The 26,547-nt window shown below is 42.0% G+C and overlaps 1 protein-coding gene across 11 annotated transcripts in view; it reads right to left on the bottom strand.

Moving 5' to 3' along the window:
* LDB2 (LIM domain binding 2) overlaps window positions 1–26,547 on the bottom strand; it is a 376,014-nt gene that overhangs the window by 255,753 nt on the left and 93,714 nt on the right. The window contains exon 1 of one of the 11 annotated variants that reach the window (XM_025437953.3): window positions 17,390–17,546. The exons of the other annotated variants lie outside the window; for them this stretch is intronic. Within the exon in view, the coding sequence (XP_025293738.1) occupies window positions 17,390–17,521 (132 nt within the window). The 5' untranslated portion in view covers window positions 17,522–17,546. Of the gene's footprint in view, window positions 1–17,389; window positions 17,547–26,547 lie in introns of those variants that run through there. 11 annotated transcript variants of the gene reach the window in all.

Raw genomic sequence — 26,547 nt, 5'->3', positions numbered from 1 at the left:
TCCAATTCCCCTACATGTATTGCCTTTCTTCCTAGTCTGTGGTCCAGAGAATTTCTGCTAGTCAACACGTGTCAGAGCTTCCCTTCCCTCTCCTCCCAATCCCTTTCCCCCACCACCTTTAGTAGCAGTACTTCCATCCTGCCTAACTGGGAATGCCAGCTTCTGGCTCAGGGCCTGGCACTAAGCAGTGCCCCCCTCCACCCAGTCAATATTCATGTGAGGGTCGATGCATGCACAGTAATGTCACACCACATCCTAGCTCATCCTTACACCACGCTAGCAAAATCAGCAGCACAGACAACCAAGGTTCAGAAAGGTTGAACAACTTGTTCAAGGTTACCCAGGAAGCAAACATCAAAGCCATTAACCACATAGGAATCTTATAACTTTCAGTGGCAAGACTTCTAGTTTGAATATAAGTGCCATTTGCCAAAACTTTAAAATACATTTTAGATTCAAAATATGCAACATACATGTATACACAGAAACATCGCCTCTATGTTCCTGGACTTAGCATTATCACAGTAATGTAGCGAGAGTAACAAATTAAATAACTAACAATTATCAAATATTTTCTTTGGGCCAGGCAGTATACTGGGCCCTTTATAGAACTCTCATTTAATTCTTGCAAACATTCCCATGAGGTAGATATGACCATGTCCAATTTACAGATGAAGAAAATAAGGCTCAGAGAAGTTAAGTAATCTGACCAACGCCACTTAACTAAGTAAATGATAAAGGCAAAATTCAAATCTAGGCAGTTGTGATGGTTAATTTTATGTGTCGACTTGGCTGGGTCACAAGATGTACAAATATTTGGTTAAACATCATTCCAGATATGTCCATGAGGGTGTTTCTGGATGAGATTCAAACTGAGAGGCTGAGTGAAGCAGACTGCCCTCCTTTGTGTGGGTGGGCCCCACCTAATCAATTGAAGACATGAATAGAACAAAAAGACTAAATAAGTGAAACCTCCATCAGCCTGACTCATTGTGCTGAGACATTGATCTTCTTCTGCCCTCAAGCTGGAACTCAGACCTTTGGCTATCCTGCTTCTCAGGCCTTAGGACTCAGACCAGAACTACATAATCAGCTGTTCTGAATCTCCAGCTTGTCACCTTACCCTGGAGTTCTTCAGAACTGTCAGCCTCCATAACTACATGAACCAATTCCTTATAAGATACACATAACTATATGAGCCATTTCCTTATATATACACATACATCCAATTAGTTCTGTATTCCTGCAGAACCCTGACTAATATAGTGGTTGGTATACCCCTAAGCTCTAGTATGTTACCATTCTCTGTATTAATTAACAATAGAATTCCTTTTACTCCAGGTAGAGAAGAAGCATTAATTATCAATAGTAGGGATCCCTGGGTGGCTGCAGCGGTTTGGCGCCTGCCTTTGGCCCAGGGCGCGATCCTGGAGACCCGGTGATCGAATCCCACGTCGGGCTCCCGGTGCATGGAGCCTGCTTCTCCCTCTGCCTGTGTCTCTGCCTCTCTCTCTCTCTCTGTGACTATCATAAATAAATAAAAAAATTTAAAAAAAAATATTTAAAAAAAAATAATTATCAATAGTATGCAGGAAGGAACTCACTAAAAGACTTCATTAGATGTAATTTGTTTTGTTCTAACATCTTGGAAGCAGCTTTTTTCTCTCTGCTCACTTATATTTCAGGAAAACATACTATGGATGGAAACAGAGAGATGGCTTTGGATTTCCAGGAGCTTGGCTGACATTGTGCTTCTGACACTTTGCACAGATGACCTTAGACGAGTCATTTCACCTCTCCAAGGAAGTAAAATGTGGAATACTTACAGCTATGTGTCCCAGGGTGCCGTGAGGCTTAGATGAGATCAGATATTGATTATTTTTCTATTTTATCCTTCCCCGAACCACAAAAAAGTTAGTAAGCAAGGGGAACCATTGGCTTCAGAAGCAGTGCACCATGAAAAGTAGATGCTAATTCTATTTAATCTGATTCTTGTCCAGTCATCTTAACTGAAGGCTAAAAATGATTCTGCAGTAATAAAGGGAATTATAATACACAATTGTAGAAGCTTGGAGAGCAATTCCAGCACAGAAGCAAGCGATTATACATTGCAACAAATTAAAAACTCAAAAAAAAGGGGGGCGGGGGGAGGAAACCAAAGACCACTCAAATCCCTTAAGAAACGCTATTTAATAAAGCAAACTCTATTTTCCATAGAATTCCAATCAAGGAGCATGTTGGCTCCTTGGAAGCAATTAGAGACATCTATGATTTAATGAAAATGAAAAAGCCAAGGACAAACAAAACAACTGTGTAACAAGAGGCCACTTCTCGAATCCCTGCCACCAAACTAGAAGACATAGAAGAGCTGAAAAGCTTGTACCAGAGACTCACAGCTAATATCAGCTAGCATCAGATGCATGATCCCCCAAAAGTCAGGTCTGCCTTGCCTTTTGCCAGAAGACAAAGGAAATGAAGCCTTAAACAAAGCCAAGTCCAGGCATAAACACCACAGCAAGTGAGGACGGCCTCCGTGGGTGGCCATTCAGACTGTGATCTCATGAGGAGAAAATGCAAGGCCTGGCTTCTCCTCTCTTTGGCCTTGGTCAAACCCTAGCCCCATCTCTTAGGCAAGAGATCCTTGGGACTCTCTTTTGTCAGCCATAAACCTCAAATGTAATTTTGATTTTTAAAAAATAAAATATAATTTTCATTTGAAGCAACTTCCCTGCAGGAACATGCAAGTCATTCTCCTATGACAGGAACTCTTTGGGGTTCAGAGGAAGATGCAGGAGACAAAAATGTCTCCTGATGTGATCCCCTGCCCCTTGGCCCCTACACCTTGCTCACCAGCTTTCTGTCTGTTCTCCAAACACCATGTGGTAACTTCTTTTTCCAGGTAGCAGCATCTTGTTGTTTCCTCTGCCTGTAAGGCTTGTCTTCCATGCCTTCGAAGAACTGAATCCTCCTTATGATTTAGGTCTCAGCTCACACATCTCCTGGAGAGAGGGCTTTCCTAGTGCTATCTGAGGAAACTCCACTGACTCTACCCATTATCATATTTGATCTTCTGAGCACTTACCACCATTCCAAACTAGCTGCACTATTAATACAACTGTGTGTTTATTTCCAGGCTCAACCTGTCCCCTTCCTAGATAATGAGCCCTTGAAAAGCAGAAATGTTGACCTTTTATTTGTTTATCATTACGTCTTTCACAACTCCTGGCACCAAAAAGACATTTAATAACATCAATAGAATGAATATATAAAATGGCGAGTTGCTTAGAGTTTGAGTCTTTGGAAAGACTGCTTTATTTTATTCATTCATTCATTTAATATTGTTGAGTGTCAAGTATGTTCCAGGAGCTGGGGATAGAGTGATGAATTAAACCTGTATCTCTGCCCATAAGGAAATCAGAATATAGGTAGAGAGAAAGAGAAGGACAGACCCCATCATAGTAAGATGTGAGATGAAGGATGGGTCAGGGCACACAGGAACTGTCACAGCACGTGACAGTTGGCAATTCTTCCTGGCCTGAGGAATATAACTGTAGAAGTCCTCACTGGTTCGTAGGTGGGTGTATTCATTTCCATGGCTGCTACTGGACAAATTGCCACATATTTGGTGGCTTAAAACCATAGAAACTTATTCTTTCATGGCTCTGGCATCCGGAAGTCTGAAATCAAAGTGTCCATAGAAGCTGGTTCCTTCTGGGGGCTGGGAAGAAGAATCTTCCATGCTTCCCTTCTCATTTCTGGTGGTGGCTGACCATCCTTGGCATCCCTCGGCTTGTAGCTCCATCCCTCCAATCTCTGCTTCCATCTTCACATGAGCTTCTTTCTGTACATCTGTCTCTGTGTCTCTGTTATCATCTAAGGGCATGGAACAGTGGATTCGAGCCCATCCTAATCTAGTAGGACCTTATTTTAACTAAGTGCATCTTGCACTTATTTATTAATAAGTTATTAATTATTAATTGTTAATTATTAGTTATTAGGACCTTGTTTCCTAATAAGGTCACTTGTTCAGAGATTCCAGCAACTGTGGTAACAGAGGTGGGTAGGGGGTGAGGATAACACTCTTCAACCCAGTACAGTTGGCTACACCTTAGTCTTTGATTCCGGAAAATATATTTACTTTCACAAGCACTGGTAGTCTGATGGATTTAGCATGACAGAATTTTACTCTCCGCTGAACACATGGATATGCCAAAGTGTGAGGAGTGACCCACATACTTCTCCCCCTGATCTATCCGATGTACCAGAGGGGATGAGGAGCAAACTAGGTCAGTGGCAGGCTGCCGACTCTACTTACTGCCATGCTTTCTCTCCTCCAGCCTCTCCAGCTGAGGGCTCAGGCTCCATACTTTAGCTTTATTCTCGAACTCAGCAGTCTGTGTTCAACCAAGGCAGCCGTGCAAGCCCAGTGTAGTGCTCTCTCTTGGAGATCCTCTACAGGGAGACTCAGTCTGAAGCACACAGAGGAGCTAAAGAAACTGCCACAAATTATAGCCACTTTTGTGAGGCCCCTGAAATCCTGGCCATGCCCTCTGCTGCCCATTCTTGGTTTATAGGTGATTCCTGGTCTTTTGCTCTCCTATCACTTCTAGTCCATTCTTTCAGGGCTTCCTTCCATGGCACATTCTTAGCCCCTGTCTGTGATGGGAGCTAAGGTTCCCGAAATCCATATTAAGGGCCAGTCATTGAGACAGCCCACTGGTTCCCTCAGTGAAGGGCTTCTCAGCCACCTCTGGGTAACCCGAACCCCAGAGATGTCCAGGAAGATCCACAAAGTGTCCTCAGTGGAGATATGACAGAAGTAAAAATCAAACAGCCCAGAGTCCAAATCTGAGCTCTAATCTTTATTAGACATCTCACTGTAGGCCAGTTGCTTAACCTTTGTAGTGGCCATTATCTCATTTATGTCAATTCCTACTGTATAGTATTAAAATATACATAAATTTAAAAAAAAAATAAGGCATCTGGCACAGTTCAAGACACATGGGATACATTCAATAAATATTTTTGAATTGCACTAAGAAAATTGGAATACCTAATATGGAGCTAACAAAGTTGTAAGAGAGAGGAAAAATATACTGGATTGAGGTCTGGGAAGAAATACATATATTTTCATTATATACAAATACATTTTGTTCCTCCATGGCTTGTACCTTCTTGTTCTTCAGGTAACTTAAATATCAACTCCTCAGGGAGGTCTTATCAAACCTTTACAAAGACAATATCTCTCCTTTATTTATTCTCAGTCCATTTTCCTCACACCACTCATACAAATAATTATTTTGTTCATTTGTTTTATTTGTTCATGTGTTTATTGTCTGCCTCCTGCTCTACACTTTTTGCAGTGTAAGAGTACTAAGTTCCTCTTGTTCTAATCCCAGTGCCTGGCATAGAGCAACATATCCAATAAAATTTGTCAAAAGAAAATCTGAAGAAATCAATAAATCCTGTCACAGCAAATAGAGAAGCTGCCATATTTTTATCATTTTAACTCTTTTTAAAAAATGGAACAAGGTTGTGCATTTTGAAGAAGAAAATGAAAGAAGTCAAAGTAATTTCTGCTAGTGGGATTATCAAAGCAAATTAAGAATGTCAGGAACCTAGTATATAATCTAGAATAAGCATCCAACAGATTCCTAAAATTCTTGGACAAGTAAATTGAAGGGAAGATATCAAGGGAACAAGGGGGAAATTAGTTTGCCCTATTCCCTCATTTCCCTTGGCAGGATACTTGACATTAGGACTGGTTCACCATCTGAGGGTCCTAAGTATTAGTCTCATTAAAAAAAAAAAAAAAAAAAAGGCCTTCAAACATTTTAGGATATAGTCATGGCTCCCATGACCCTTCCTCTGCTTTGAGCTAATCATCCTTGGGTCTTTCAACTCTTTCTCCAGTAACTGGGTTTTCATGTTCTCTCATCATTCAAGATGGCACCACTAAAGTGAAACAGACATTTAACTTGCCACCCAGTCTCCTTCCTATGTAGATAACAGTGTGAGGGGAAAAAAGACAGGCACATAAACCCAGGCCATCCGTGCTTAGCAAGCGCATTTAGATTTCCATAAAGCCATAAAAGGTTTCAGATGACACATTTGCTTCAAAAACGACAGATTCTTAAATGAGAGCGATTTCAAGAAGATCAGGCATCCTGTGGTGCACTTAGGGAGGGAGAGCAAATCGCACAACCATTGCTCATCTGAGCAGCAGTGAGAAGTCCTGCCAGCAGCGGCACAAGTTCAAATCCCTGGGCCACCTATGCCAAGTTCTGCAAAGAGATTCCCCTCCAGCTCATTGCCCCCGACAGCTAGATCGCCACGCTAACTCATTCTTCCTGTTGCGTTTCCCTGAAAAGGGGAACATAAGAAAGATAGAATATGAGCTTTGTAAAAACCGTGCATTTGTCCTGAAATTTCCCTCCTCTGAGTTATAGGTAGACAATGAGATTGAGATAAAAAAGCATTGGCCTGGGAGTCAGGTTCTTTAGGTCTAATTTTAGAGCTGGAAGGACCCTTAGACATGAGCTAATTTAGGTGTCTCACTTAATATTCGAGGACACTGAAACTTAGGCCTCCTTCGTTATGTATTTATCTGTGTGATCTTGAGCAAGTTGCTAAGACTTGCTGGCCTCAATTTCCTAATCCGTAAAATGGAGATGATAGTGTTGTCTTCCCTTACATAGTTGTGATGATTAAATTATATGTGACAATGCATGCTATGTGTCTCAGAGGGAAAAAGCACTCCATAATGGCTAGCTCTTATTATTTTTCATTCAACAAATAGTTATTGGGCTTCTGCAATGTGTCAAACACTGCTCCAAGTAATGAAGACACAGCCAGAAATGAGACAAATGCTGACCTTATCTTTCTGAAGGGGTACACAAGGACAGATATTAAAACACAAATTCATAGACACTCTTGATTACAGCCCACTAAGTGTTGGTGCTTAAGATCACACAGCTAGCTGCGGACATTTCTGAAACTAGAATTCAGGTCAACCAGCTTAGAGGGTCTTCATTTTCACAAGTGCTCCTGTCATCCATCCCACCTTCCTCATCCATACTATAAGGGAGCTCAGTGAGCTATCGTGGCAGGTATCACTAGAACTCCTCTCCTCATATTTGATGCGCCAGCTATGGACTCAGTTATGAGAGCCCTCACTACATGAGACAAGGACCATTTGGAACAAAGTCTGTGGATCAGGATGGAAGAGCTCTGATTTTAGAACCAAACACACCTTGTTTTAACCCAAACTTGACTATACTCTTTATAAGCTAATGTGACCTTTGACCAATGACTGAAGCCTGTTAAGCCTCAGTTTCCTCATCTGTAGATGGTGGCTGGTAATTCCCACCTCACGAATTTCAATAATCGCCAGCTATTGTTAGGAAGGAGAGAGGAGAGTAAACATGGGCATTCAACACAGATCATATCCCTTCTCTATGCAAATCCTCCTGGTAGCTTTCCAATTGATGTAGAAGACAAAGAAGTCTCTAGAATAGCAATAGCCATGAGTCCTCATCAATCCAGATGCTCACTATCACTTCTCTGTCCTCATATCCCTCTACACCTTCTCTCATACATTCCACTCCAGCCATACCTCATTATGCCTGCACAACCAAGTAGAGGCCAGCGTGGTGCCTTTGAACTTGCCATCTCCTATATAAGGCAGGATAGCATAATGATTAAGAACATGGCCTTAGGGTCAGATCCGTGGGTTTGAATCCCAGCTCTGCTACTTATTTAGTGTATGACTTGGGCAAGTTACTCGTGCCCAAGATTAAAACCTCTGTGTTTTAATCTCCTCATCCGTGAAATGAAAATGATACCACTATTACCTACCTCATAGAAGTTAAGCTCTCTATAGGAGCAAAAAAGAAATAAGAACAAATGTAATTTATTGAAGAGTTACTAGCTGCTAGAATGTCTAGCCGACATATGGTACCAGCACTTGGCACACCTCATATCTAATCCCCACAGCTATTCTGAGGTAAAGTATCACTCATCTCCATTTACAGATAAGGAAACTGAGGCCAAGAACAATTAAAGCACATCCAGGACTCAGATGAAGGCCTGGCTGGCTCCAGAGGTCTTGGGACTCTTTACCTATCCTAAATCTGTTCACACTCTCACAGAGCAGATCCAGGCTCCAGTCACTAAAACAGGAGATTTCCAGGGGCACACATTTGTATGCTGTCCCTCTGGGCCTTAGTTTCATAAAGGGGCCCTATATCTTCTTAGTTGTCCAGTAAGCACACATGAGCTAGAAAAGTCCTGGGCTTTCCTGCCCTGCAGAGGCACAGTGGGCAGACTCCCACAGTGAGCAGCAGGGGAGGGCAGCTTGACCCCTCCAGGACCCACAGTGCCTAGTGGCTATCTCATAAATCGGTGGGTAGAAACCTGAAAGCACTTCTTCAGTGATTTAAATGCTCTCAAACTTCATATAGCCCCCAACCTTGCAATGAGTGAGTATCTGTGAAGAGCATGGCACATCCCTGATGGTGTTAGATCTTATTTTTCTTTCCTCCCCTGGCCAAGTGTCTATCACCTCCATTCCCTCTGATCCAGGTGGAACATGAGAGAGTCCTGTACGTGTGCATGTGTAAATCACAGACACACAGAGTACTCATATGGGAAGCCAGGTTGCACTGGGACCTGAGCTTATAGGTAATCTCTGCATGGGAAGTGTTTTATGATCCACACAGGTGACCAGGTGGAAGGATGGAGAAGGTACAGACATGCTTAGGGGTAGAGCTGAAGCCTCTAAACAAACCCACGTCCTAATTCCACTTGAAACATAGCCACATACAAAAAGTCCTGTTTCTCTGCCGGGGGATGGAAGAAATCAATAGACTAAATCCACTGCAATATCAAAGAGGCCAGGGCAGGAATAAATGCTTCTTCATCATAACCCAATCACGGGGTGCCCATGGCCCTCACTGTAATGGGTGCAAAATTGAATTATTTCTTAAAAAATCATCTTCTAGGGCCTAGTGATAGAAAACTTTAAATTAGGAGGATTACTAGCAGGCAGGGAGATATTCTTAAGGCCTTTTTCCTGGACCAGTGCTCATGGCAATGATGATTCAAGATCTGCCTTTTACTAGCCATCTGACATTAGATTTTGTCAATACCACTAACGTTATAATAACTCCACTACAGGGATAATAACAATGATAATGATAATGATATTGATGACAAGTGATGAGTCACTGCTCCCTGGACACTTTCTACAGGTGCCAACACTAAATACTTGACATGCTTTGTGCCATTTAAACCCATCAACAACATTGCAAGGCAAGTACTCCATTGTCCCATGCTACAGATGAAGACACTGAGGCTTAGACATACAGGCAACTCACTCACAAAGATGCACTCTTAGAGTCATTGCTAAATCCCTCTAATTTGCTCTACTCTATGGATCTCAGTTTTTGGACATGCAAAATGATGAGGTTATACACCAGGTGAAGTGATATCTAAACGAACATATGACACAGCATTCCAGACTTCCAGACCACTACCCAGTCTTGAGAAGAACAGAAAGCACCATCCCTTTCCAGGGTCTCAAAGACTGGTCCCAAGCCTAGAGGTCTAGGCCAACAACCTCAGCTCATTTCCTTCTTCCCCTCATGAAGAATGGCTCAGAACCCAGAAATAGTTTCAGACACAGGTGACCAAAGGCTGGAAACCCAGCATGCTGTGCTTTTCCTGAAGCCCACATCTAATTTTTCTCTCCACTGGTCAGAGTCTTGAATGAAATTCCCTACTTAGAAAACAAAGTTCAAATTTCTCAGTACACCAATCAAGGCTCCCCGGGGTCCAATTCAACCTGCAATGTTAGCTCATTGATCTCTTTCCTTCCACCTTCCACCCACAACTTTATCCCCAGCCTGATCCAGACCCCATTAGCTCCTGGCCCTCTTTTCGTTCTGCCTAAAGGAGTGACAGAAAATATCCATTTAGCAAGTGCTAACATATCCATTTGGTGGAAGTTCTGGCTCCCTGGGCATAGACTGCCACATCCCTTTGCACTGTCACCCACCCTTAAATATACTCTGTCCCCTACAGTTTCTGATTTTCTGCAACAAGTGGCTGCTCTGGTCTGGATGCTTGTGTCCTTCCCCACCCCACCCCCGATTCATATATTGAAACATAATGCCCACTGTGCCTGTAGTAGGAGGTAAGGCCTTTGCTTAGGTCAGGGGGTGGAGCCCTCAGGAATAGGATTAGTGCCCTTGTAGAATAGACTCCAGAGTGCTCCCTAGCCCCTTCCTTCCCTCTGCCATGTTGGGTCACAATAAGAAGAAGGTGATCTGCACCTGGGAGTGTGTGTGTGGGGGGAGGGCTCCTCACCAGAACCTAGCAGTGCTGGCACCCTGATGTTGGACTCCAGCCTCCAGAACTGTGAGAAATAAATGTCTGGGGTTTTTCGGTATATTTGCTATTATGTTATAGAAGCCTAAAGGAAATAAGATAATGGTTGTTTCTTTATGATTGCAGAAAAGAGGCATTTTTCAATTATGAATAACGACATGGGAAGATGCTTACCCAATAGTGAAGAAAGAAGAGCCATATAAAGTTAAATATATACACGCAGATGTATATTTAATGTCCCCAATTTTGTAAATATGCATGTATTTTTCAAAAGTCTAGAAGAAATTCTCTGGATGGTTAAGTTAAAGGTGACACAAAGAAAACATTGGTTGGCATGATAATCAGGCTCCATCCTGGAGTCCCGAAGACCCCAGGCCATAATTACCCCAGTGCTCAGAAAGAGCAGAGACCTAAGAGAGCACAAATCAATTCCAACCTTTTCCCAGTTGCTTCCAGGGGCCTAGTTTCAGGGCAGGCAAGGCCAGAACAGAAGAGGGCAGGGTCAATTCCCAGGAGAATCCCTGGTGCTCTGCTGAGATACATAGGGGCTTGGTGTGGAGGACAGACACATCCCCAGGATACACAGTCACAAGTACCTGTTCTGGTTCCACAAACAGGCCAAAATGCAATGTGTAAGTATCATCTACTGTGGCTTCAATGACAGGGCAGCCACTGCATCAGGTGAGAGCAGAGAAAACAATGTTCTATAATGTTCCTGTGATAATAAGCTCTAACCAAGCATGCGAAATGCATGATGAATAAACTGGGCAGCGTGCAGAACATATTTGCCGGCTGGCTTGCAGGCTCACACTTGGCTGCAGGCTTGCTGTCTGCCCCCCATACACCCACACCAGATGACAGAATGACCTAGCACCTCTGTCGTTTCTCAAGAAATCCACATTTCAGGTTTGTTCCTGGAATCACATTAGGTATTTTTGCTTATCCAGAAAGGTTAAAAACTCTTGTGACCCCAAACCAGCTTCATTTTTCTCCTCAAGTTTTGAAAGCAAAACTCAAGGGACTTTCCCCAAAATGAATTATGCAGAAGATATGATAAGATGAGATTCCACCTGCTGCTAAGGGACTCGCCTTAGAAAAATGTAATCAGATATTCATTTCCTGATATTAACAACCACTAAAAGGGAGCTCTGATTTCTGGAACAAATACCTTAAGAAGAAAGTTTAAACATATACATTTTAATTGAATTTCTTCCCAGCCAGAATGTAATTGACAGAATCCTCCATCCGTCATGATCCACGAGCTTCTGTAACTCCTAAGTTGGTCGATCTACCAGTATGACTTTTCTAGGTTCTTAATCCTCTTATCAACCACTCAAGTTTCCAGGGAGACTCATTAGCCGAGCTGGCAAATGCTGAAGTCGGCATCATTACCAACCACAAAAGTTTGGAGCATCTGCTCTCCTCTAGGTTTATTTGTTTATTGTCTGTCTTACCCCAACTAGAATGTGAGTGCAACGAGGCAGACATTTTTATCTGTCGTGCTCACTAACCATAACCATGCACCACCTGGCACTCAGGGGTACCTGATACATATCTGCTGACTATTGAAGGGGACTAGAATAGGCCACCCCAAAATTATGCCACTTTGGCATGAGGATAATTTTGAGCTGAAGACAATTATGAAGAAGCAAGTACAAGAAAGCTCTCTGCCCTCCCCCATATGACTAAAGGCAAGATGTACATTTGTAAAGGTGACTCCCCTTCACCAGGAATCACCAGAGACATCTCTAGACCTGTCTTAGGCCAGAGACAGCACCAGAGGAATCTACATAATAAACTTTGCCATCTAGTGCTTATCTTCCCATCAGTTCCCCCATGTATTTACCTACCCACAATTGCCACACCTAGAAATACAAAGTCTTGTCACTTCTCAACAAATCTATTGTTCTTTTATTAAGATGCTAAATAAGCCCAAGTTCTAGCCACCTCTTTGAGTTACTCATCACTGAGTGCTCCCATAGCAAATGCTAATAAACTTCTGCTTAGTTTTCTCTTGCAAAGTTGTCTTTCAATGGCCTATTTTATAAGGCCCCACTCAGAAAATCTAAGATTCTAAGAAGAAAAGATTCTTTTCCTCCCCTACGCTATAAATTTCTTATATACTGAGAAACCAGAGCCTGGGTACTGCACACAGATTCTACCATAAATGAATTTTTAGTCTCCCTGACTGGATGGCAATATGCACACAGAAACACACATTCAAAGAGAAATCATGGCAGCATATTGGAAGGGCCAAATGGTCTGCACAGACATCAAGGCTTAAGAAGGGGAAAAACCACACTGTCAGGACAGGAAGTTCTCTTGTTGCATTTTCTCCTCCCTCTGAGTGTTGACATAAGACTTAGAACAACTGGGAACTCCTCAAATGGCTGACCCTTCCTGTTCTTGGAAAATACTACGCATGCCTCACCAAAAACCAGAGGCGCCTGCCTCTCCTTACCATGCCAAATTGAATTCCAAGTCCTGCAGACTCTGCTCCTGAATTGTTCATAAAGACATCCTTGCTCCTGGCAGAGTGATGACTCAGCACACCTTTCTTCCCTCAGGCATCTTACCTCAGAAGTAGTGTTGCCTTATGAGCATTGAAAGGGAAGGGGTTCATTTGTTGATATTTATAAATAAAGTAAGTCACAAAATGGAAGTCAAATATTCCCTCTGATATAGGCTGATTTTTTTTAAGGCTGCTGTGGAATAGGGGAAGAAGTACCAGGTGATGAAGAGGGATTTATTCATTTCCTCTCTCTTTTATTCAGTACATGTGTGGTGACCAGCTATGCTATGCCAGGGATTACACTAAGGGTGGGGACAGAGAGAGAACAGTAAGGACACAGCCCTGCCTCAAAAGGCCTATGGCTGACTGAGAGAATACATAATAATAAATAGGTAATGAAAATATGGGGTGACAAGACTTATTGTAGGTGAAACCCAGGGTTCCAGAGCAGCAAAATAGGGGCAGACTTCCCTCAAACCGTAGCTCTACCATCTAGAAGGCATGAAACACTGGCAAGTCACTTCCTACTGTCCAGCCTTGATTTTGTACTCAAAAAGTAGGAACATCATCGGTACCTGGGTGGTTCAGTTGGTTCAGTATCTGACCTCAGCTCAGGTCATGATCTCAGGGTCTCAGGATCTGCTCCATGCTCAGTAGGAAGTCTGCTTCTCCCTCTTCCTCTCCCACTATCACTCCCCCTCCTCATGCGCTCTCTCTCATACAAATAAACAAAATATTTTTTAAAAAGTAGAAACAGGGGCAGCCCCGGAGGCTCAGCGGTTTAGCGCCGCCTACAGCTCAGGGCGTGATCCTGGAGACCCAGGATCCAGTCCCACATCAGGCTCCCTGCATGGAGCCTGCTTCTCCCTCTGCCTGTGTCTCTGCCTCTCTCTCTCCTCTCTGTGTATTCTCATGAATAAATAAATAAAATCTTTAAAAAAATAAAAATAAAAAATAGAAACATTTTCCTGTCTTGTAGGACTACTGTAAGGATTCAGTGCACTTCCATATATAAACGGCTTAACAAAGTGCCTGGCCCACAGTAGGCAAGCACTCATCACATTGTAAATATTGTTATTAGAAATAGGGTTGTAAGGACCTGACTTCAGATTTGCTTCCCACTACTTGGGTGTGAGTGAAAGCTCGGGATGTGAGATACATGGATCTCATTATTCTCCTCCTGCCTGGCTGTAGAAGTACTTCCCTCCTTCTGTGTCTGATGGGAACTCCCTGTGTAGTATTGAAGTTTGAGCACTGAAGTGGGATTTAGGCATCAAGACCCAGGCAGATGTTAGATACCTGGCCCTAAGACAGTCCTGAAAGATCCTCACTTGCCCTTCACCTATGTAGGTAAGAGTAGCCAGGTCACTCCTTATCATTCTATTAGCATGAGACTGTAACTTCCATGGGAATAGGACACCCAGGGCTGGCTGAAGGACTTTGGGGTAGTGATGGGAAAAGTAGAAGAGGGTGCTGCATTATCCATGTCACATTTCTCCACCTCAGGCAGCCCAGATAAACATAAAAACAAAGTCAAAAAGGTCCTTGCTATATCATTCTTCAAACACAAAGCCTTCCTGTCTCTGCAAGATCCACAAGGCGGGACCTATTCAGGTGTCTAACCAGAAAGCAAGAGAAATCAAGAGGCAATTTAGATCCTAGACCAGGCTTCCAAAAATTGGAGGATCTCAAGACACTCCACCCCCAATAGAGCTCCCTAGGACCAGCTTCTTTTCTCTGCTATAATTCTAACACAAGCACAGTGCCTGGCAAAGAGCGGAAACTAGATGTGTCAGATGAACAAACAAACAAATGAATAAATGAATGAATGAATTGAGGAACAAATGAATAAAGGAAAGAAACAGCTTAGGATTTGGAGCTGCCTTCTTTCAAATGACAACAGTGAATCCTTAGGAACGGTCAAATTTGTAGGGTGAGTGTTGTCTTGACACTACTGGCAGCAAAGGGGCACCTCTGTGCAATTAACTCTTTCCAGTCCAGGTTAGTGGGGGAAAGGGGCAGCCAGCAGCAGCACAGCCATTACATGAACGGTAGGGGGTTCACAAAGCTGCCAGACCGGATTTCATTTTGGAATGAACTCTATGATTTTTTTTTCTGCTGTTCCAGCAACGGCAACAGCAGATTTACTCTCCTAATTATGTTTGGCTTTGGCTAAATTAGTTTGCATTCCCTGAGCACACACGGGGTGGGGGAGGGGGAGTAGGCAGGAAAGGAGGTGGCCGGAGAAGATGCCAAGAAGTGGAGAGAATCTTCTCAGAGGATGATACACATGACAGAACGATCAATCAGGCCCCGGGCAGACACTGGAGAACTACTGCACTGTGGTCCAGGGATCCCAAAGGGATGGAGAAAGTGCTCTGCCTCAACCTCTAGTCATTCATTCATTCACGCTACAAATATTTATTGAGTGTCCAAGATGAGTCAGACGTAGAACTAGGAGGTGCAGGGAATTGCAGTGAACCAGACGAATAAAGGCTCTCTGGCCTTGTGAACTTATATTCTAGAAAGGAACTGAGACAAGAAATAAGCAAAAAGATAAGCAAAACTTTCAGATGCCATGAAATCCATAGAACAGAATAAAGTGATAGGGACTATCTAGGGTGAGTCCATTATTTTGTCTCAGCCAGCAATAACAAAAGTAACACAACCACTGAAAATCCATGGACTCAGTGGTTACCACATTGCAGACACTCACCGAACATTTCATTTCATCTTCACTACAACCTTGAGATGGGTATAGTTGTCCTTGTTTTACAGATGAGGAAACAGTCTCAGAGAGTTTTAGCTACCTGCTCGAGGACACACAGCAGGTGACCTCAACTGCAATGCTCCCCCTATGCCTTTCAGAGTTCTGCAGTCAATAATAGTAAACGATGATTAAAGCATCCACTGACTGCAACACACAATCCTGGCAGCACATCCTCAGCGTCAGCCCTTTTATCAAACACAATTTACAAACTGAGACCTGGAGAGCCTCATTAGTTGAACCAGCATGATAAATCGGTGAAGGGGTGAAGACAGGATTGAGACTCACATCTTATGGCCTCTCAGCCTTGTTGCCTCCCTAGAACATAATACAAAGCAGTCTGATGAAAAGGATATATTTTTTCCTCGATAACCAGAAGGAAAGATTCTGATGTTAGAATGTCCTGGATTCAGCGTCCAGAGATCTGCTGCATTGGACCAACATTTCCTCTGAGCTGTCTAGCTGCTGTTCCAGGTAACTAGCCTGGACTTCAGCTTAACACGTTTGCAAAGTTTACTTTGAGGAATAAACCAGAAACAGGAAAAAATGCCTAGAATCCAAAGCCATGGGGCAGCTATAAAAGGGCCTCCTGTTAAACTGTGGTATCCTCAAAAACAGACACAAACAGGCAACCGAGGACTTAGTACTGTGTATAGATGAGAGCTGTCTATACCTTTACACCAGGCCTTCCTTAGCGTCCTTTCTGATCAGTGACTCTCTATGTTCTATGTCCAACTGCCCATCTCTGGAAATTTATTTACATAACTAGCTGTCTTTACCGACTGCTGACTTAGCTTCTCCATGCATAGCCCAGCCAACACCTCACACCACCTCAACAGTTAAGGACATTTTAGAATTTCCATAATAAAACCTGTTCTTTATTCTTTAATACCATGTCTGTTTTTCACATTTGTAGTGAACTCAAAGCTGAAAGGGGGATTGTCAAATCAGAATTTTTTTTTTTTAAACAAAATGCCATTACAACTAGAAGCAGCTGCTTTTGATTTATAAACACTGTAATCTTCCCCAGGCCTTAGATTTTTTTTTTTTTAACAACATCCAGATCAGAACCAATTTAATTTTGAAAGATAGCTAATCAAGTAATTTGTTGTAGCACCTCTCTGGTTTTCACTGTTGCAAAGGGGGTTGGGAGCTGCATCCGGATAAACTAACACTTTATTGAAGATTATAAATGGACCCTTCAGGTATCATGAAGTGCTTACCTATAATCTCCAGAAACACAATAACTTCTATACATTCATTTCACTGCCAACTTCAGCATTTCAGTGACTCACAGGGAATGATACATGTTAATACAGTTAAAACTTGAAGCTACACACATTTTTATATGCAGTAATTCTTTTTAAACTTACTAACTTTTTAGAGACTTATATGGATGAATTCCCAATTTTGAAGAAGAGTTGAACACTCTCAAACTTGATTTTGCAATTTTCTATACAGTAGTCTCCCTTATCTGCAGGGATGCATTCCAACATTCCCAGTGGATGCCTGAAGCCAACAATAGTAAAAAAAAAATCCTATATATACTATTTTTTTTTCCTATGCGTACATACCTATGGCAAAACGTGATTTATAAGTTAGGCACCGTAAGAGGATTAACGATATCTAATAATAAAGTAGAACAATTATAACAATATACCGTAACAAAAATTATATTAATGTGGTCTCTTTCTCAACATATCTTACTGTACTGAACTCACCCTTCTCCTTGGGATGACGTGAGATGATAAAATGCCTACGTGGTGACAGGAAGTGAGGCAAATAACGTAGGCATTGTGACGCAGTGTTAGGCTACTACTAATTTTCTGATGACACCTTGGAAGGAAGATCATCTGCCTGCCTCCAGGCCATGGTTGACTGCCGAGGAGTGAAACCACAGAAAGAAACTATGAATGGGAGGCACGGCTACTGTACTCCCAACACCTGAACATATATGCACTTAATAAGAAATAAAGTGGGCACAGATTTGAGAATTTCACATATTTTGAGGTCAATATAGTCACCTCAACTTTTTCATTCACTACACTTTCATTAAGCATCTCTACACAACTGAACATAGCCCACCCTTGGAACTCATGTTCTAGTAAAGACAGCAGGGCCACCCATTGACTTGTACTTAGCAAATACTTATATTCCTCCCATGTGCCAGCCTCTGTTCTAAGCGCTTTATAAATATTGAATCCTCATAACAACTCTGTGAGATAGGAACTGATTTGCCCCCTTGCTTTCTTATTCTTCAAATTTGATCTGACCTGAGTCTTCTCCATGAGATTCTATCCCTCTCTACTGCATAGGAAAGAAACAGCCATCACACCACACTGGATAATTATTTCAGGCCTATTTCACATTCTAGAGCAGATGAAAGCATCATGGGGGTGACGAGTGCTCCTGGTGTGGTTAGTCCTCTTCCCCAGAACCAATTAACTAATTACTCTTTCTGGGAAACTTCTCATGTCCTTTCAAAAGATGCATCATGATTATGGGGAAAGTACCAAACCCAAAGACATTGCCCTGCCAATCTGGGCAGATAAATGTGAAGACCTGGCATTCCTCCCAGGTGTCCATGTCCCGCTCCCCTTCTCTTTACTCTGGCCATCTCTAAAATTAAATAGCTCTCTCTGTTCAATGACTTTCTGGCAGGAATTAGGAAAGCTCCTGCAAGAAGCTTTCACAGGAGGAAGGAGAGAAAGCATGTGGTGATACATTCTATTAATGTGCTCTGAAAGTATTTTCTGCATATCGTGGTAGAAATAAACATGGATTTGGGGGGTTCAGATCCCAGCTCTGTTTCATGCTCACTCTGTGACTTTGAGCAAGTAATTTAACGTCTCTGAGCTGTCGCCTTGTCTATAGGAGACCTACTTCATAGATTTTTAAGAAAATTGAGTAAAATTAAATTATGTGATACAATATAAGCATAATGGCCCATTGTGGTCACTTCATAAATGTTGGATCCCTCTTGATTTCCTTCTCCTTCCATGTATATTAATCTATTTTGTCTCTCCAGGGCAATCTGCTATCCCAAGTACCAGACAATAAATAACACATGAAAGTTTAAACAGAAAAAAAGACCCTTTTCACCCCAACATCCTGGGAAGGAAATGCTCCTATTTTATCAATTTTCCAGGGTGGGCTGATTCCCACCCAGAACACCAATTCTGCCCCATTTTTATTGCCTCTAAAAATAAAAGCTGGCATTTATTTTTCTCCTACATTTGCAAAGTAGGAAAATAGTCCCAAGTGTAAGAGGAAAAATGTCAGTTTGGGAGGTCCTGATTCTACCACAATGGGTAACAAGGTAGACAATCTCAAGCCTTCCTCACACCCAAAAGGAAAGAAAGTGGATCCCAGAGCAACTGCTTCTTCCCTGGGTTGAAATGCGGTGTAATAGGACTATGGGTAATATACGTTGAGGTTGAAAATGGCTATTTTCTTTGTACAGCTCAAGCATTTAATTTTCCAAATCAGGAAACTTCATTTCTAAATGTGCTCAATAGAAACTATAGGCTTCCTTCTGCTGACAAAAGAAAAGCCGCTGAAAATTGGCATACGTGTTGCCTTTAATTTAAGCTTTTGTGCCCCTTTTCCTGGTCCTTACAGTTCAGGAGATTACATGCAGCTCTCGCCCGGAGGGGGGAAGAGAACAGTATCAAAGTACCCTCTAACCAAGGCAGGATGGGTCTGGTGACCTTAGAGGCCTTAATTCTGAATTTTTCTGGCTTCCGTGGGCTTATATCCAATCCTCCGTGTTCCTTGAGGTGGCGTTTTGTGCTTAATTATATTTAAAGGTTCGGTAGGTGGGATTTCATTTGAAGCCTGAGACTTGGAGCCATCAGCTCCTGGGGTTGTCATTTCAAGCTTCTCATTTCTAATCACTTGGGTCTTTACCCGAGATGTGTTTTTACTCAAGTTAAAGGAATTTTTGTCTTATAAGCAGCCATTTATACGCATAAAAAGCAAAGTGTTTTGTTCACAGAGAGAAAGAAACATCTGAGTCGATTTAAATCCGTCCTGTAAATAATTCACAAATTATTATAAAGGGATTTGTAATGATTTTATTTGAAACCTCTGTTTGCAGCCGAAGTCACTCTGTTGGGGCGGCATATACAATATGCTTCTGGGAGGGATCTGAACCATGGTGTGGTGAGAAAAACCCTGCAGACTGGAGGTTCAGAGGGGCTGGAGCTAAACAGAGCCGGCAGTACTTGATGGGTATCAAAGCTAACCAACGTCTTCAAACACTACATACAGTCATTAGAGCAATTAAAGCTCTTTTCCCGGCTTTTCAGTAAAATCTTAGATTTAACAGCTAAAGGCCATGAAACCACATTGCCTGTCACAGTAAATATTACCATATCCAAAATCCATTTGCCTTCTTCCAGGAGAAGAGCCTTGGCAAAAGGAGGAAGCAATCCTCCGTCTTGCCAGAAAAGGGGCCTTTTGGAATTTGCTAAAGACCTAGAATCCTGGGATGCCTGGGTGGCTCAATGGTTGAGCATCTGTCTTTGGCTCAGGTCGTGATTCGGGGTCCTGGGATCAAGTCCCACATCAGGCTCCCTACAGAGAGCCTGCTTCTCCCTCTGCCTATGTCTCTGCCTCTCTCTCTGTGTGTCTCTCATGAATAAATAAATAAAATCTAAAAAAAAAAAAAAAAAAAAGACCTGGAATCTTACTGCAAACAGCACAAATACATGGCCTCCAGAGGGTTAGGTGGTAGGGGGCTGATACCCTGAGGCAGAGCTAGGATGATTTGGCTGTAAACCACCTGGAATGCCAGGCTGTGGTCCATATCTCCTGAAGACAACTCGGTTGACAGAAGGTGGGGGCAGAAGGCTAAGGGCAGAGGTGCGATAATCTCAGGATGATCGTCTGAAGGTTGCTATAGCTTCTCCTAAGAAGTCACTTCACCCTCAATTGGCCCAACAGATCTCTATGAAATGTGCCTCATCTCCATACACCCTCCTTAATGCCTCTCCAAGTGCCCCTCCTCTTTTCTTTCAAAATAAAGGCTAAGGTTCAGAGTTCTGAAATAGACACCCTGGGCTGGAACCCTGGCTTTGTGTCTAAGATGTGTGGCCTTGGGCCTGTTGCTTCTCTGTGCCTCCAATGCTTCATTATCAAAGGTAAATAATTGGAGTATTCCCCTAATGGAGTCAATAACATCCATAATGAATTAATACACGAAAAGAACTTAAAACACATACTAAGTGTTCAAAAATGTTAGCTATTATTAGGTTGACCTTTTTGAATAGTCAACCATTTTTTACTTCAATGATGGTTTCATATGGTTCAATCCCTCATTCAAGTTCTCAGCTTTACTAAAGCCTCATCTTTTCTTCTCTTGATTTAGCTCAAGCATCACCAGTTCCTGGAAGCCTCCCATGAGGCCTAGTCTGGGTTCATTTCCGCATACACATATGTGTTCACTTAGTCAACAGCAGAGTCTTAAGCACCACAGCTGAGTACCGGGAACTGAGAATTCACTAGTGAGCAAGGTCGATATGGTCTTTCCCTCAAAGAGCTTAGATGCAGACAAGACAGTCAACCAAGTTCTGACAACCAATGGAGTAAGGGCCTCTCCAGGAAGGTAGAGGGCACTATGAAAAGAAGTACTTGACAACAGAATCCTAATGGAGTGCATTGTTTGAGAGCAGGGAAATCTTGGAACAAGTAATCTTTACCCAAGACCTGAAGAGTGAATTGAGATTGGTCAGAAGAAGAGGAGAAGAAAGACTGCTCCAGAAACATCTAGACCTTTCTGTCAAGGTCCAGAAGTGAGAAAGAGAGAGCCTGAGGATGAGAAGAGTGTTGGCTGTGGCTTTTTGAGACAGTCTGCCCTGAGAGAGCAGGAAATGGGACCACAAGTACCAGAGCCCCCTTGGTAAAAGGACTTGAAAGTCACCTGAAGACTTTGGGGCAAAATTTAAGGAGGCACTTACTCTCATGGCCATACAAGGCTGTACTTGAGAGCAAGTTCCTACTTAAAATTTGCCCCTTGGATATCTTGCTAGTCTCATAGTAGTGCTACCCCTGATGGGCTTTACCCTGAGGCCAATAGGAGGCCCTTGAAGGGATTTCAAAAGGAAAAAGATATCTTCTGAGCAGTATTTTAGATAGCTCATTTGGGCTCAGCTTGGCTGATGAACTGGAGGGAAGGAAATGAGGAGCAGAAAGCTGGGGTAGTTATTCAGGCAGTGGGGGGTCCTTTAATGGGTGCCCAGAATACAGTGGCTTTCTCTCTAGCATATTACTCGTGATATGGACTTTTAATTGTTTCTTTATTTGTTTATGTTCCACTAGACTGAATCCCTCGAGAATAGGAACTTAGGAGTCTATCCTACCACCCCGACCTCCAGAGCCAGCACCGTGCCTAATACAGAATAGTACAATCAGTAAATAGTAAGTATTATTATTATGACTATTGTTCTTTAATACTTATTGCTAAAATCCAGATACACAAATGCTCTTGCTATGGTGCCATGTAGTAAACTGATTCCGTGGAATACTCATCTTCTGAGAAATGGCAAGCAAAGTTTTGGCCATTTTGGGATAGACCTATATTCAATGTTTGAAAAACATTTTCTTAAAAACATGAAATGGGGTTAGTATACACACATTTATTTCCAAACTCTCTCTGCTGAGAGGGCCTAGAATCAATAGCACACCAAGCACCCAGATCTTCCAATAAACAGGAACCAGGGCTCCTTGAAAAAAAAAAAAAAAAGACCAACTCTAGAGCTGGTGCAGTGAATATAAAAGATGAGCCTGGAGTACCTTGTAGCATTAGAAAGTAAGGAAACCCACACAGACACACTCTGATGGGAAAATGGAGAAAAGAACCAACTGGAAGAGCTTTTAATGGCCATTGGTGGGACAATCTGAATAAAAAGATGAACAACAACAAAAAAAAAAAAAAAAAAAAGATGAACAACATAGTGCTGGATTATAACCCAAAGTATAAAACAAATATCCATGAATCCATATTGATATAAATAAATGGTTGAATAAATACAAAGGAGAGAAGAAACAAATCTCCCATGCAGAAGAATTATAAATGATTTATGTAGATACTTCCCATGCAAGAACGTGGAGCATAACTTCCTATCCCTTGAGCATGGGCTATGCCTAGTGTCTTCTTTTTAAAGAGTATGGCACAGAAAGAGAAAAAACAGGATGGAGAAACCAGACAAATACTACTTCAGCCAGGTGGTCAAGCTTAACACTCACACTAATAAACCTTGATAATATGTATCTTTGAGATGATATAATGAGAGTGGCATTATACACACCTGTGGTCTTCCTCCCAAAAATAAATACCCCTGTGTAGCCACGAGGAAAATAATCGACATGTGCAATCTGAGAGGCATTCATTCCATCAGACACCTACCTGCCCAATACTTCTCAAAACTGTCAAGGTCATCAAATACAAGGAAAGTCTAAGAAATTGTCCCAGCCAAGAGGAGCTTAAGGAAACGTGATGACTAACTGTAATGCAGGATCTTGGATGGGAGCCTGGGAACATTACATAAAAACGGAATAAATCTGAGCAGAGTATGGACTTTAGCTAATAATAATGCATTAATATTGGTTCATTAGTTGTGACAAATGTATCACAGCAGCATAAGATCTTAACAACTAGAAAAATGGGCATAGTGTGCATGGGAATTCTCTGGACTATCTTTGCAACTTTTATGTATATCTAAGAGTATTCTAAAATTTTTATAAGTCTATTTTTAAAAATTAAATAGTGCCTTTACTATCTGACTTCTCAGATACTTTAATATGCTGAGATACATTATGAATCTTTCCAAATTAATATGACTAAGGGACTGAATAGCTGTTATATTCTCTTGGGCCCTGCCTAGTGTTCACTAGAAGAGTTGGGAATAGTAATAATAATAATAATAATATAACTAACATTTTTAGAAAGGTTCTGGACATCATGGCTAATAATGTAGTCCCATGAGCCAGACTGCCTGTTCACATATTAGCATCAGCATTTATTTATTTATTTTTTTAAAGATTTTATTTATTTATTCATGACAGAGAGAGAGAAAGAGAGAAACAGGCTCCGTGCTGGGAGCCTGATGCAGGACTTGATCCCCGGTCTCCAGGATCACACCCTGGGCTGAAGGTGGCACTAAACCACAAGGCCACCAGGGCTGCCCTAGCATCAGCATTTAAAAGCTACACAATCTTAGGCAAATTCATTTAATTGTGCCTCAGTTTCCTTAGCTGTAAAATGGGATTAATAATGCTACCTGTCTCAAAAGATTACTGTGAAAATTCAGTGTGTTTATTTGGATGAATGTGTGGTCAATACATAGTAAATTGTTCAACATGACACCCTCATTGTGACTTCTTGAGGGGTTCCCGTATGTTGTTTCTCTACATAGCAAATATTATCATAGGAGGTAGTAACCAGCTACAATTTTATAAAGAGAGAAAAAATTTTAAATAACTTGCCCTAGGTCTCACAGTTAGAGAACTGTAGGGTCAGACCCATAGTTCTTAGGAGGAAAAGCTCCCAGAACCCTCTAGGAGGAAGCCCAAAGCTGAGTTACAAGACTCAGGATCTTGGAAAGAAGCAATAGAACCCTGACCCCGGGATAGGGAGGAAGTTCCAAGGGATAAGAGAGAGAAACTAAAAGCATGAGCATACAGCATCAAAACTAATCTTGGTCTACTCTGCAATTTCATAAACACTTTCCTGGTTTCCAGCTCCCAAATCTTGATAGAGAAACCACTTCTGCTGATGCCACAAATACCCCAATCTCCCTCTCCCCACATCTCCTAAGGACCAGTGCCTAGTGGACCTTTCTCTATGTGGCACTCTCTGTATGGACAGAATTTGCCCATGAAACATGGAAGGCTTCTCGCACACTTTTCTTTCTCTGCCTCTGGCCTGGGAAACTGGACTCTGAAATCTGCAGTTGCTTGAAATTAAATGACAAGAGATTTTACCATGTTGATACATCATGAGATGGAGATTTTCATCTGTCAGCCAACCACACAATTAACAAAAAGAAAATTCAAAGCTATTCAATAGGAATGATTAAATCCTATAAAAGTCTGCAAGAACCAGAAATGGATCCCTCCAACACACAGTGCTCGTGAATCCCCACTCAACATGGTGCCTGAGGCCCCTGCTGGCCTCCAGCAGACACATGGCAACCGGAAGTCCTAGGTTGAGCTGGGTGTATTAGAGATGGAGCTCTTCCCTAAGACCAGCAAAGAGCTACCCCTGTAACATAACACACATGCCCCCTTTCCTCTCCCACAACAAGCAAATACCTGTCAGAGCCCATCACCTGGAAACATTGAATCTGAGGGAAAGAATGAAAAATTCTCTCAACTGGCTTCTTCTCCCTTTTTCCTACTTTCTTCTTTCTTTCCAGGAACGTAGGTTCGTGCCAACCTGTAGCCTATGCCCTAGTTTTATATTCAGCTCAATCTCTCCCCTCACATCTACCAAGGACTTATGATTAAGCAAAATAAAACACCAATCAAAACCAAAACAAAAAAATTTTAAATGGCATCTCCAGCTTCCTGAGTCTTCTTGAATTGACTGTCTTCTCTTCCAGTTTCTTAATTCTATAGTCTACACCATTTGCTTAACATTTGGCATATAAGTAGAGTAAAACACTAAATACAGATGAAACTGTAAACACAGATAAAACACAGGTTGCTTAGTTAAATTTGAATTCCAGACAAACTAAGAATACTTGTTTTTTTGTTTTTTTTTTACTGTAAGTACGTCCCATTCACTATTTGAGATATACTTATACTAAAACAGTATTTGATGTTTGTCTGAAATTCAAATTTAACTGGGCATCCTGTATTTTTATTCGTGAAATCTGGCCACCCCATACAGAGTGCAAATTATTTTTTCAGTAGATTGCTTTGTTCAAATGGTATCACACACAGATGCCCAGAACATGAACAAATTAAGATGACAAGACTGAGATCTGGAAGGGGAAAGTGACTGAGCTCTGTTGGGTCCAAACAAGAGCAACAGAGCTCAGAAATGAACACAGGCTTCCAGAACTCAAGACATATGTTTCTTTACTATTAGGGAAAAAATGGGAAAAACAGAAATGGCACAAAAGATTCAGAGTTTCCTGCCCATCTGGGTTATCCTCAGCTTATATTGTCTTTGGGTTATCCTACAGCTCCATAAATTGTAGAAAACTGATAATAACGTAAGTGATTTTTGTCAGTGGATGCTTATCAGTTTTGTGAGATTGATCACTGTGCTAGAAATGGACTGGTTCCTGCATCTATTTATATACTGACTTCAGTGTCCCTTAGTGCATATAGACATGTGTGTGTTCTTTGAATCCTCCTTTTAGCTGGTTGCAATGTCGTACCATTTCCCTCATTAATTAATGAGTTAAAATGAATCTCTGACCTGTGTTTGTAAGATTCACTCTTTTACCTTTTATAAAAAATTACCTTTGGGCAATTTGTCATTCTTCTCTGCAAGAAAGTCTAAGTGGAGATGGTACCTAAGCAGCCGCAGGGGTGTTATAGAGTCATGAAATGAAAAGACACACACTGGATGAAGAGGAATGGAAGAGACTGCATTTCTGAAATACAAATCTGATCACTGCACTTCCTGGGGAAAGCTAGGCCTGCCGGACTTCACAGCCATGGCCCTGAGGACCAAGGCAGTGCTCCATGTCCACCTGGGCTTGTGCACCTTGAAAACACCTCTCTCACCACTGCTTCCTGGGGTTCCCTCCAGCTCCCCTTCTGTTCCCAGTCTGGCTTAGATGGATGCCCATTCTGTGGCTCCCATTAGCCCCTTGGGTTTCACGAGCCATAGCACTTTCCTTATTGTGTTGCAATTATTGTT

Source organism: Canis lupus, chromosome 3 (genome assembly GCF_003254725.2).
Source record: "Canis lupus dingo isolate Sandy chromosome 3, ASM325472v2, whole genome shotgun sequence".
In the NCBI taxonomy this organism is placed as follows: domain Eukaryota; kingdom Metazoa; phylum Chordata; class Mammalia; order Carnivora; family Canidae; genus Canis; species Canis lupus.
The sequence above is the reverse complement of the archived record's forward strand: the minus strand, read 5'-3'. Positions and strand labels throughout refer to the sequence as shown.